Source organism: Spinacia oleracea, chromosome 2 (assembly GCF_020520425.1).
Source record: "Spinacia oleracea cultivar Varoflay chromosome 2, BTI_SOV_V1, whole genome shotgun sequence".
NCBI classification, from domain to species: Eukaryota; Viridiplantae; Streptophyta; class Magnoliopsida; order Caryophyllales; family Amaranthaceae; genus Spinacia; species Spinacia oleracea.
This window is the reverse complement of record NC_079488.1, coordinates 13,804,653-13,819,229: the sequence shown is the minus strand read 5'-3', so window position 1 is coordinate 13,819,229 and position 14,577 is coordinate 13,804,653. Positions and strand designations below refer to the sequence as shown.

Here is a 14,577-nt window from a genome sequence, read left to right as displayed (position 1 = left end):
TAATACTCTAAATGTAATTGAAATTATTTAATAAATGTAAATAACATAAAGGGGCATAATTGAATAAAATACAAAATAGATGGACTAAAACAAGACAAGTTTCGGATAGCTAGAACATTACAACAACTAAACACATTATTCTATGGACTAAAATATCATAAAGCCAAAGTAAAGTGCGTTAATCACATCATAAAAAAACGATAAATCAAACGCAACCACTAAAATGACAACCTTCTTCGAGACATGGTTTTAATGATTATTGCCTCCGTATTTTTGCCACATGTGCTTAATGAAATCCTCTTTCAAAGAGCGATGAGCTTGACTGCTACGCAAAGATGTTCTTCTCCCCAAGTATGCATCAATGTTGACGGGTTGTCCAGTCCACCATTATTCACTGTTGCAGTTAAGCTCGAAAGGTCTTCCTCATAGTACCTTCGTAACACATCAACTCAGACATACATATTACATTCATCCTTAACTATCATGTTGTGTAAGATGATACAAGCCTTCATTATGTATCCTAATATATCTTCATCGTAAGCAAGAGATGGTTTTAGTACAATGGAGAATCTTGCTTACACAACTCCGAACGCATGTTCAACATCCTTACAAACATGCGCTTGTTTATCAGCAAACAACCTTTCCGTTTCAAGTCGGGGACGAGAAAATCCTTAAATGAATGTAGCCCAATTTGGATAAATACCATATGTGAGGTAGTTTCCCATGTTGTATTCATGAACATTCACCTAAAAATTTATAGGAGGTATCCTACCTTGCAAAACATCATCAAAAACAGGAGAACGGTGCAGAACATTAAGGTCATGAACCAGGAATAGTGGAATACCAAAAAATTAATGTCAAATCCATAGATCTTGATATGTAACAGCTTCAAGAATTTGGGTAACTTTCCCGCTGCGTCCTTGGTATTGACCTCTCCATGCAGTAGGGCAGTTCTTCCATTCCAAGTGCATACAATCAATACTACTGATCATACCAGGAAATCCGCGTATTTCATTTTGATAAAGGATTCTTCTTAAGTCTTCATTTGTAGAACTTCTTAGGTAATCCTCTTCAAAATGCTTGATTACCCCTTGAGTGAAATGTAATAATTATTTTCTTGAAGTTGTTTCACCCATTCGTAGATATTAATCAACCGCATTCGGAGCCAAACCATATGCTACCATTCTGATAGCTGCAGTGCATTTTTGCAATCCTGATAACCCTAGTTTTCTGGCAACATTTCTTCTATGTTGCAAGAAAACATCATTTCAACCACTTAGTTCATGATACAGAAAAACAAAGGTCTTCTCATTCGAAACCTTCGACGAAACTGCTTGTCTTAATATATTGGATTAACCGCAAAGTAATCATTAAACAAGCGGTAACTGTAACACCCTGATAATTCCTTATATTTATAATTCCATTTTCCAACTAATATAAAAGAATTACCAAGATATCACCGCCACCGTGATAACGGCTAAGGCTATTTACCAGAATTACACAGCGGAAATAACTAACTTTCAAAATATAATAAATAGTTAATGGTGTGACTACAAAGGTGGAACCGTTACGGCCCAAAACAAAAACCGTTAAAATCCATTAACTAATAGCCAAATAATTAGTTTAGTCATGACTATAAGATTAAATAGAGTTTATAAAATACGGAAGTATGAAAACATAAACTCTCATCACAATCCCATGATAACTTCTCCTGCAAGTTATCTCTAACAACCTGTTTATTCGAAATCTACTCCCCAACAATGCAAATGCAATGGTGGATCATCATAGGGTCATTAAGGCAAAGGCCATGACCGAAAGACATGAAGCACGAAGTCAGCGAAAGCTGAGTACGAACAAGCTAGAATAACATTCTATCCTAACATGCTCCACTCAACGAATTAATAATCCACATGCGAAAGCCAATTAAATAAACAAGTAAACATGGAGACAAGACTCGACACTTGACACTGCACGACTCTTGACTCACAGTTTAATAAAAAAGTAGCTTCGAACGGGTAAAAGAAAATATTCCCAAAGGGAAAGATAAAGGTGTTGGGAGCCCTCCAAGCACCAAATAAATAAAAGTCGGACTTTCTACCGAAAGTCGGGCCATACTGACGGAATTCATGCGCATAAAAGCGATAAAACAAAAGAATGAAACACTGTCTTAATTGTATCATTCAAGGAGTACAAGTTTTTCGGCAAGACTCCCCCCATTGTTCATACTCAAGGTATATACGTTCCAAGATTTTTGAAGCTCATTCAGGTTACACTTTACGCTGATTAATATGTTATGTTCAAGACGACTTAAGACTCAACACAAAGCATAACATACAAACAATTAAACAATGACACTTTATTTTAATCCTTTAGGACTTGTGATCAAACATAGGAATCAAGTGATATTACTCCCAGTGTTCCTTCTCAAACACCGTTGAGATAACCCGACATTGCCAGTTAATAAGCGGGGTGTTCCCATAGCACAATAGTCATTAGTTCAATTCACATAAACTTGCCAAACATATTCTACTCAGCGGTAGAATAAATAATGCACTGCGGCATATCCACTAGGCTCAAAGTATGCTAGACATCCCGTATAATAGCATAACTATAAAAACTTGCATGTGAAACACTCATACATGCATATAAACTTGAACAACATGCTTGACATAATTCAACGATTATAAAAGATCACAACATGATTGTCCACATAGAATTCATAGATTCAATAATAATTCACAACATGCTTGTTCACACATCAAACATGAATTCTCAACACTTTAAGTTCACATGATTCACAATTAACAAGCATCACATAATCCTCATGGAATAGGTGGTCACCCTAGTCATGTACGTACCTTGAATACCAAAGTACGGGGGCCACTTTGCGAATCACGACTCAAAGCTAGAAATCACCTCCTATAATTAAAATAGAGAAACGTGATTATTATCCATGTTTACTAAATTTTCAGCAACTATTATAGATTCTAAAACATTTGTATTAATTAGAAATTAATCGTTCATTAATAAATTAATAGTCTCAATGGGTCAATTAAAGTCCTAGTAAAAAAACATTGACTTTTGGCCTTTAAAATCATTAAAAATCAACACTTTAAGGCTATATATTAAATCTAAAAATTAAGTTTGATTCCCATAATTTAAATCGTCATTAAATTATGTAAATCAATTCCCTATTAAGTTGAGATTAAAACCCTAGCAATAAACCATCATAAAACCATGTTTTGATAATAAAAATTGACACTTTAATATTTTATTAAATATGAAAATTATTACCTTTGCAATCAAAATCAATCTCATGAATTTAAATACGAAAAACATCAATATACGGTGTTCATAACCGTTCCCAACAGTTTAAATAATCAAAATAAATAATAGTAATATAATAATTTAAATACGGAATTGAATTAGGATAAAAGTATACGGAGTGTGTGGAACACCAACACACAACACACACGAGCACTGTGTGTGTGTGCGGCACAAGGGACGAACATCAGCAACAGGTGCAGCGCGGGGCAGGGGCGTGCACGAGTGAGCAGGGCAGCGTCGCGGGGTGAGGCCTCGCTGGGCGTTGGGCGCTGGCTCGCTCGACAACAACAACAATACCGCACAACAACAACACGCGGGTTGTGCTGCTGTGCGACACGAGAGGTAGAGAGATGAAGGAAGTGTGCGGGTCGTGTGAGAGAGGCACGACAGCATGCACGAAGAGGGACGAGGGCGAGGCGCTGCGTACGAGCACATGGCAAGGAAGCAACAAGCAATGCTCGACTGCGTGCGTGCGGGTGAGGCGAGGTGAGCAGCTCACAACGAGCAGCGAGCTCGTGTTTTGCGGCAAGGAGGAGGGGGAGACGAAGAGAGCAAAAGGGAGAGAGGAATTTTCTGAATTTTTGTGTGGGGATCAAGAGAAGGGAGGGTTATATTTATAGGTTTTCCACCCCTAGTGGGCTTAAGTTTTAGGAAATTGTGTTAAGCTTGCAATTGGATTTAATTAGAATTAATTGCGTGCAGGCCTATAGTTGGGTTTACCAACGGAATTGGGTTGGGCTCGGAATATAATTAAAATAGTTTTGAAATACGACCCAACAATTCCCGAATAAATAAATTCATTTAATTTATTTAATAAAAATCCAGTTTCTTAAATAATTAATAATTAAATTATTTAAAATAAAATACATTTAAATCACATTAAATGTAATTAAATTCGTAAAATCCTTTATAAATACATTAAAATATATTTATAAATTCCGAAAATACGAGGTATTACAGTAACGCCCTTTTTCGCGGTTTCTATCTGCTGGAATCAGAATGTCATCATTCACATTTCGAAGTCTATGACCTCTTGCAAAGAATGTGTTTGGTAAATGATGAGTAAAAAAATCGCCAACCATTCAATCAATTTCTCTGTATGGATTTTCATCAGAAGATTCTGAGCTTGAACTTTTTTCAAATAACATTTTTTGTGAGATAGAATAGAATGTGATACTGAGAAGTGAGTGTGATAAATGAGTTTTAGAATGTGTGTGTATTTAAAGAGGTTTGTCGATAAGATTATATGGATTACGTGATAAGATTGTTTTGGATTTTCTAAGATTTTCTTAGATTTCCGATTTGTTGATAAGACTATATGGATTACATGATAAGATTTTATTTTATTTTCTTAGATTTTCTAATATTTCCGATGTATTGATAAGAGTATTCAAATTTCTTGATAAGATTTTATTGGATGTTCTTAGATTTTCTAAGATTTTCGATTGGTTGATAAGATTTTATGGATTTCTTGATAATATTTTATTGGATTTTCGTAGACATGACAATTGTTTTAAGACAACAAATTTTCTTAGAATATAATAACAACAATGTGTAAAATACAACTTGTCAAGGAAAAATAATATATTACATAACACAACGTAATACAAGGTTAAAGACATAATACGAACTAATACAAGTTTAAAGGCACAACACGAATTAATACAAGCTTATTGAAAACTAATTAAAACTAGTTTGTGACATAAAATTTAAACACATGAAATAAACTAAACATTAAACACTTTGCTAATTAGAAACTAATTAGCACCACCATAAAGCTCCATAATCAAACTATCCTTTGCATTTTCATCATTAGGAATTAGATATGGCTTCAACATCAATGTTTGCAAGAAATTATGTTTCATCTTTAGCTCTTCCAATTGGATTCTCTTTTCTTCCAGTTGAGAATTTCTCCTCATAAACTTCAACATTCCTCTACTCTATCTCAATTTGTTTTATCCTCCTTGTTTCCCTTGATTCATCTCGTAAAAATTTCTTTAAATTTAGTTGGTGCTCTTGAGTCGTAATTTCAGTGTTAGCTTGCAAATGATATCCAAAAGACGAAACTACCTCGGATGATTCTGCCCCTTTGCCTGTTCTTCTGGCCTTAGTTTTATTTACACCATCTGGTCGAGATAATCTTCCAGATACGAAGCTGCCACCACTTGCTAAGATGGTATCATCACCAAGTTTATTTATCTTGCACTTCCTTTACTATCTTCAGTAGTAGTTGCTAGACTAACATCGTATGCTTTTATCTATTTCTTTGACATACCCGACCTCATCATCAACCTCCACTTTGGGTCTTCAGTAAGCATCTTCCAACCATGCTCACATGTGAAGTTATTTTTGTTTTCTAAATTATTGCGGAATATCTTGTGAGCGGTACCAATTTGGTCCGCATCACTATTCCCACTATAACTAGCAGCCCACAAAATAATATATGAAGCCATCTTTCCCCAACGACTCTCTAAACATTTTGCACCTCTTAAAACAAGTTCATACGGTCTACCTTCTTGAATTTTGTTATAGCGTACAACAACTAGTTTCCATATCTCATACTCCCTCCGTATTTATTTAAGAGATACACTTGGCCGGGCATGTGTATTAAGAAAAAGAATTGAATGAAATAAAGTAATAAAACAAGTGGGGTTGAGTAGATATTTTAATAAGGAAAACAAGTGGGGACCATGTCATTTTAGGGAGTGGGGGGTGGGGGTGGGGTGTATATAGATTATTTAATTAGGTGGTGGGGTTGATAAGTTACTAAAAATGGCAAGTGTATCTCTTAAATAAATACGGCCGGAAAAGGCAAGTGTATCCCTTAAATAAATACAGAGGGAGTATTTTTTAATTTTGGTGCTTATAACCGCATCAGAGCAAACTCTCATGTAGGAATCAACCATAGTTTCATCCTCCGAAATTGACCAACTTCGAGAATTAGATACAACATTAAGTGGTTGATTTGGTTTAACAGACAATAGATGCGTCATGATTGGTTCCTTTGTCTCTATGACACTTTCCTCTACAGCTTCACTGTCAACAATATTGTTAGAATAAAAATATTCTTGACAATTTTGAGTGGAAGAATTCCCCTATGAATAAAAATTAAAGCCGGGAGGCTGATTGTTGTCAAGGTTAAGATCAAAATCATCAACATTTTCTGAATTTTGAGAAAAGTAATTAGGGTCCATTTTATTTTTAAAAAAAATATGCAAGCACACTAATAACAATAATAATTTTAATAGTAAATATACGTACTAGTAACAGTAATAATAATAATAATAATAATAATAATAATAATAATAATAATAATAATAATAATAATAATAATAATAATAATAATAATAATAATAACAATAATAATAATAGCAACAACAACAACAACAACAATAATAATAATAATAATAATAATAATAATAATAATGAGAATAATAATACTAATAATACAATTAATAAAAAAAATATCGGAACTAAGATTATCGAAAATATTCAGTAACTTTTTCAATTTATCACAAATTATATTATACTTTGTATGAAAACTGATTTTGATGATTTTAGAGAGAGAAATTAATTTTTGAAAGTGTATCTAAATATAACAAAATGGATCTCTATTTATAGATCTTGAAATTTTATGACCGTTGGTATATTTTTTTATTATTAATTATTCTCGGCTAAAATTAGTCGTTAAGCTATAGAGTCGTTACAATTTGAACTTAATTTTGTGATTGGTTGGTAAATCTAACTGGGACACGTGGCAAACGCCCATTGGGCCTACTGACTCGCCCAATCAGATTTGGTGAACATATTTTTTTTGGAATGTTGTGGAAAAACGGTAGCAAATGTGAACAATAGAGTAGCTGTTCTTTTCAAACGGTAAATTTTTTTCTTGAAATCATGTGAAAGCCAGACTTTTTCAACTCAATAAATTGAGTGGTGGGGCCAACATTATTGGCGAGAAAAATGGCAAAAGGGAATGTCGCGCGAGGTAATTCTCTTTTGCTCGTGGGCAATTGTTCGACTCCTTATTGATGTGATCCATGATCTTTTTTCCCTCACGGATTTTTCTTCATGAGCTAATTTTTTCCCCACTGCTGGGAATGCTCTTAACCTTCCCATTTACTTTTTCTCTCCTACTTTTCCATTCCCCGCCACCAATTTTGGGGAGAGGGGACCACATGTTTGATTGTTTCTCAATATCAGACCATCAACATTGGTGGGAAAATATGTTCTCCATTTGAGAAAAATGAAAATAGAAACCTTCCCACCATTGTTGTAAGAGCACTCCTAATGGTGGGGGAAAAATTAGCTCACGAAGAAAAATCCGCGAGGAAAAAAAATCACGGATCACATCAATGAGGAGTCGAGGAATTGCTAACGAGCAAATGGGGAAATGCTCGCGCGACATTCAATTTCATGAAGTTGCTCGCTTGAAATTTGGCCCCACCAATTGTCATATCTCAGTTGAAAATGACATGTGTTCCGCCAAATGTTACCGTTGAACCACAACATTCAAAAGAAAAAAGCATGCTCTCAACAAATCTAACTGTCGTGAGGCGCAATCGGCGCTTGCCAGGTGTCCCAATCAGATTCATCAACCAATCACAAAATTAGGTACAAATTGTAACGACTCTTTTGTTTAACGGCTAATTTTACCCGAAAATAATTAATAATAATAAAAAAAAGTTATACTAACAGTCATAAAATTTCAAGATCTATATATAGAGACTCATTTTGCTATATTTTGACACACTTTCAAAATTTATTTTTTTCTCTCTAAAATCAGCAAAATCATATATGTTATTTGCATTTATTAAATATTTTCAATTAAATTTATAGTATTAAAAATATATAAATATCCAAATATATATAAAAATTTTAACGTAAATAAAATATTTTATCTTAATTAATTGTTAGAATTAATTTAAGTTATTAATATAATTGAATAAAATACAAAATGGATGGAGTATGTGGGAGATAAAAAGTGTGGTGGAGTTTAGTGGATATTAAAAGTAAGAGTGGTGAGGAGCTTTTTTTAGTTCATTGGTTGGATGAACTTTTTGTAGTAAACTTTGTTTGTGAGGAAAATGATGTGGAGGAGTAAGAAAGTGGTAGAGAGATAGTGGAGACGCTATTAAAAACACTTTCACTAGTGGGTAAAAAAAATTCTCACCATTATCTCTCTACCACTTTCTTACTCCTCCACATCACTTTCCTCACATACAAATTTTGTTACAACAAATTCACCCCACCAATGAACTAAAAAACAACTCTTCACCACTTTTACTTTTACTATTAACTAAACCCCACCACACTTTCTATTCCCCACATACTACATCCATTTTGTATTTATTCAATTATATTAAGACCAATCTCACTAGTGGAAAAAAAAAAACCCACCACTATCTCTCTACCACTTTCTTACTCCTTCACATCACTTTTCTCACATACAAATTTTGCTACAATAAATTCATCCCACCAATGAGCTAAAAAAAAACTCCTCACCACTTTTACTTTTACTATTCACTAAACCACACTACACTTTCTATTTCCCACATACTCCATCCATTTTGTATTTATTCAATTATATTAATAACTTAAATGAATTTTAACAATTAGTTAAGATAAATTATTTAATTTACGTTAATTTTCAAAAATATATGTTACTGGAAATGCTCAGTTATTTTCCAAATGTATCACAAATTATAGTATGGAAAATAATTTTGATGATTTTAGAGAGAGAAAATTGATTTTTGAAAGTGTGTCAAAATATAGCAAATTTGGTCTCTATTTATAGATCTTGAAAATTTATGACCGTTGGTGTAATTTTTTTTTTTTATTAATTATTTTCGGCTAAATTAGCCGTTAACACAATATAGCCATAGCAAATTGTACAATTTTGTGAGTGGTTGATGATGTGACAAGTGTCGACCGCCTATTAGCCTTCTACATGCGCCTAGTCAGCATAAGGAATCTTTCCTTTATTTTTTTGGATTACTCTGCAAACCAACGACACTTTTTGGCTATTTCAATGCATGTGGCCTCTGATTTTCGCCTACAACAAACAACAATTGGGGCCCATAATTTCGTGAGCAAAAATGAAAAACAGAACGCCGTGCGAGGCTTTTAGTGTTTCCTCGCGAGCATTTTTTATTTTACCCGTTGATGTGATGTGCGAGCTTTTTAATTCTCACCGTTTCTCACTCTTGGGGAACTTTCTTACTATCACCAATGTGTGAAAAAACCCCACTCACCACTCTCTCTCTACCACTTTCTTACTCTTCCACATAATTTTCCTCACAAATATATTTTTTTTTTGAAAAACCCATCCCACCACTCACCAAAAAAACCACTCACCAATCTTATTTTTACTATTCACCAATGTTCATTTACATTAATAGCTTAATGATTTAAAACACTTAAGGTAAATAATTGTAAGTTAATAATTTTTTATATTTTTTATTTTCTTTAAAATTATACTCCGTGTTTTTTTTTAATTTATATTTACTTTAGTTTTTTTATTCATGTAAATATATAATTAATGTAAAAAACATGAAGGGACATAACTTAAATTGCATAATGTATTTTGGATAACTTGAATATTGCAACAACCAAAACATATTCCGTGATAGACTTGAACATCATAAAGCCAAATTAAAGTACGTTTCACACATCATTAAACCAAATTCAATGTTAAAAAACACAAGCATCACAATGACAAATCTTAACTCGACACAAGAGGTTTAATGATTACTGGGTCAATATTTTTGCCATTTATGTTCGATTAAATCATCTTTCAGAGACTTGTGAGTTTGACGGTTACGCATAGCTATTCTTCTCCCAAGTAATCGTTAATGTTGACGGGATGGCCAGCTTGGAACTAAAAAGTTTCACCATTATTCACCGTTGCGCTGAAACTCGAAAGGTCTTGTTCATAGTACCTTCTTAACACATCAGCTCGGATATACATGTCTCGTTCATCCTCAACTATCATGTTGTGCATGATGAGACAAACCTTCATTATGTCAGATAATATATCTTCATCGTAAGCAAGAGAAGGTTGTCGTATAATGGCAAATCTCGCTCGTAAAACTCCAAACGCACGTTCAACATCCTTCCGAACATGTGCTTGTCTATCAGCAAATAGCTTATTCTTCTGAAGTTGAGGATGAGTAAATCCTTGGATAAAAGTAGCCCAATTTGGATAAATACCATATGTTAGGTAATACCCCATGTTGTATTCATTTCCATTCACCTGAAAATTTATAGGAGGTGTCGTACCTTGCAAAACATCATCAAACACAGGTGAACGATAAAGAACATTAAGGTCATTGCATGAACCAGGGATACCAAAAAATGAATGTCAAATCCATAGATTTTGATCCGCAACAGCTTCAAGAATGAGGCTAGCATTCTACGTCCCTGGTATTGTCCTTTCCAGGCGTTAGGGCAGTTCTTCCATTCCCAGTGCATGCAATCAATACTTCCTATCATGCCAGGAAATCCGCGCATTTCATTTTGATAAAGGATCATTCTTAAGTCTTCATCTGTAGGACTTCTTAGGTACTCCTCTGCAAAATGCTTGATCACCCCTTGAGTGAAATGCAATAATGACTTTCTTGAAGTTGTTTGACCCATTCGTACATATTCATCAACCCCATCCGGAGCCAGACCATACGCAAGCATTATGATAGCTGCAATGCATTTTTGCAATCCTGATAACCCTAGCTTGCCAGCAGCATTTCGTCTCTGTTGCATTAAAATATCGTTTTCAACCACTTTGTTCATTATTCGAAAAAACAATGGTCTTCTCATTCGAAACCTCCGACGAAATTGCTTTTCTAAATACACTGGATTAACCTCAAAGTAATCGTTAAACAACCGGTTATGCCCTTCTTCACGGTTTCTATCCTCTAGAATAGGAATTTCACCATCATTCACAGTTTGAAGTCTAAGACCTCGAGGGAAAAATGTGTTTGGTAAATGATGAGTGACGATTTCGTCAATCATTTGATCAATTTCTTGCTTTTGATCTTATTCAAAAGATTCTGAGCTTGAACTATTTTGAAACAACATTTTTTTTAATGAGATTGATTGTGAGAATGAGAAGTAGGTGTGAGGATGAGAATGAGTTTGATAATGAGTATGTATTTAAAGAGGATTGTTGATAAGTATCTTGATTTCATGATTGTAGGACCTGATTCTCGACCGACTGTAACTTAACTTGAGAATCCTACATGAGAGTCTGTTCAGACTGTTTATTAAAGGTTTAGAGTCGCCACCCTATTTTTATCCGAACAGGGAACGTATTTTTGTAAAACAATTTAGGAAAATTTTAAAGAAAACAAATTCGAAAATGATTAATAACTCCATAAAATAAAGGCTTTTTCTTTATTGAAAACTGGTCTTTTGAAATCGAAAATTTGGGTTCGGGGTTTAGGTTAAGAGAATCGAACGTCTGGAACTCGGCTTCTCTTCTATTCTAAGGAATAGGCTCTTACTCTGACTTAATTTCTATTTTTTTTGGTTTATGGTTGTTTGGAAAGTTAGATAAAAACACATAGGTTTCACATTGTCATACACACAGAAGCATACTAAAAAAGGTTTCATTAAGCCAAGAAAAGATTATTAACGCATGGTAGGTTTGAGCATTGAAGTTGCACTACATACCGATCATCATGGGGTTCAAATCCACTCTTGGATCAAAACATCGTAGTTCGGAAAAATGTCTCACTTTAAATGGCCAATTCCATTTGGGTTTGAGGGATAATAATATTGGGTTTATTTTGCTCAGAATAAGGTTTTGTGATCCTTAATCAATTCACTTTAAGAATCAAAATGATCCACTTAGGGTTGAGGCAATCACACCGATTAGTGATTACCATAAAGGTCTTCTGAATAAGACGGTTTCAACGAAAATGTGCGTCCTGATTGGCGACTTGAATGGATCAAAATGGTTTTTTGTAGTAAATTGTTAGGGATTCTCTTTGATAATTGTATTTTGAGAAAATTCCAATCATGAGGGTAATTGAGGGATTCTTTTTGGTTTTGTGTTTGGGCTAATGGAATTGCCCAAAAAAATAAGACATCCTTCTAGGCCTCATCGCCAAATAAAAGGGACAATTTTGTTAGGTTATGATACATATGACAATTCATAAATCATGCGGAAACAACCATTAAGCCAGGAATACATATTATTTACACATAATCATTTAGCATAGTTTAGATGCATACTCTTTGTTGCGTGCCTTCCCTAGCTGCGCCCGAACCGAACAAGAACAAGTCTTTAGGACTCCAAGTGTCGTCCCTCCGTAGATAGTCCACAGCACGTCCGGATCCGCCTTAAGATTGACCAACTAGAATCGCCCTTAAGGTACTAATAATTTCGGCACTTTTAGGCAAGGTATGTGACTGAATTTTTCTCTCAAAAACTCACTTTGAATACTTGAAAACTCGTTATAAATTGTGAACCCATGCCACATATTTATAGGGGTATGGAAAGAGAATTGGAATCCTACTAGGATACGAATTAATTAAATTAGAATCCTAGTGGAACTCTTATTTAATTAATTTATCTTTTAGGATTAGGAATTTAATCATTAAACGAATTCTATACGCTTTAGGATTCGAGTAACACACTTCGAGTAATACGCTAGCACCGCACGCAGGCCTTGCGGCCCACGCACAGCGCCAGCCCACTCGTCGCAGCCCCGCGCGCGCGCCCAAGCTTCGGCTGGGCCTGGCTTTTGCGCTGGGCCTGGTCGCATGCTTGGCGTGTGGTTGTTGCGCTTGGCTTGCTGGGCGATGGCCCCGGCTTTGTGCTGGGCCTTCGTCTGGCAGGCCTCGTCCGATGCTAATTCGTACGATGCGCTTCCGATTAAATTCTCGATTCCGGAATTCATTTCCGATACGAACAATATTTAATATTTCCGATTCCGGAATTAATTTCCGTTTCGAACAAATATTTAATATTTCCGTTTCCGGAATTATTTTCCGATTCCGATAATATTTCCGATTCAGACAATATTTCCGTTTCCGGCAATATTTCCGATTCCGGCAATATTTCTATTTCCGATAATATTTTCCGATACGTACCATGTTTCCGTTTCCGGCAACATCTACGACTTGGATAATATTTATATTTCCGATACGATCCATATTTCCGTTTCCGGCAATATCATCGTTTCCGGAGTATTCATTTCTTGCCTGTGACGATCTCAGCTCCCACTGAAACCAAGATCCGTCGATTCCGAATATCCATAGATGGAGTATTTAATGCCATTAAATACTTGATCCGTTTACGTACTATTTGTGTGACCCTACGGGTTCAGTCAAGAGTAAGTTGTGGATTAATATCATTAATTCCACTTGAACTGAAGCGGCCTCTAGCTAGGCATTCAGCTCACTTGATCTCACTGAATTATTAACTTGTTAATTAATACTGAACCGCATTTATTAGACTTAACATTGAATGCATACTTGGACCAAGGGCATTATTTCCTTCAGTCTCCCACTTGTCCTTAGGGACAAGTGTGCATTTCCTAATTCCTTTGTCGCTCGATGCTTGCTCTTGAACATAAGGTAAGAGTTGTCATCCTTATTATGTCCAGAGGTGTTCCTCGGTTTCAGAGTTCAACTGATCAAATAAACAGATAATCATAGCCTATGATTCATCCGAGCACGGCCATGCATTTCACAGTTTCTAGCTCTCCGAGTGGCCTTGTACAACTTTTAAGCATCTCATCCCGATTTATGGGAGGACAATCCCAATCTTGCGATCTTGAGATTAGACTTCGTTTGATAGGTGATTACCTGAGCGTTGCCTTTATAGCCTCCTTTTACGGTGCGACGGTTGGTCAACGTCAAAGCAACCAGTTCTCAAACAAGTAATCTCAAATCACTCAGGTATTGAGGATTTAGTGTCTAATAATTTTAATGAAATTTACTTATGACAGATTTTCATCTCTTACAGTAAAGTTTCATAGGTCTTTTCCGATACTAGTCTTCCCAAAGTAAGTATCTATGCAAATGATTATGACATTGCCATGTCCACATAGTTCAAGAAACAGAACTACTAGTCATCTTGCATTCTAATCGTCTAACGTTTTCTATGCGTCCAATTTTATAGAAAACTCCGACTAGGGACCATTTTCAACCTTTGACATTCAAGTTCACTTGATAGACATTTCTTAGTCACAGGACTGGTCCTGACAGTCTATCTTGAATATATCGTCAAATTGAAGGGACTCA

General features: G+C 35.1%; 1 protein-coding gene and 1 long non-coding RNA gene across 2 annotated transcripts; both read right to left on the bottom strand.

Annotated features, from left to right (window-relative positions):
- Positions 1-59: 59 nt before the first annotated feature.
- On the bottom strand, positions 60-4,500 carry LOC130467757 (uncharacterized). Its single transcript, XR_008927495.1, has 3 exons — positions 3,443-4,500; positions 2,859-2,919; positions 60-1,747 (listed from the first exon to the last, which is right to left on the bottom strand). It is a non-coding gene; the product is annotated as an uncharacterized lncRNA (long non-coding RNA).
- A 5,707-nt stretch (positions 4,501-10,207) lies between these two features.
- Positions 10,208-11,337, bottom strand: LOC110780230 (uncharacterized). The gene is made up of 2 exons (XM_021984656.2): positions 10,678-11,337; positions 10,208-10,582 (listed from the first exon to the last, which is right to left on the bottom strand). The coding sequence occupies exons 1-2, from the start codon at positions 11,335-11,337 to the stop codon at positions 10,208-10,210; spliced, it is 1,035 nt and encodes a 344-aa protein (XP_021840348.2).
- Between the last annotated feature and the right edge of the window lie 3,240 nt (positions 11,338-14,577).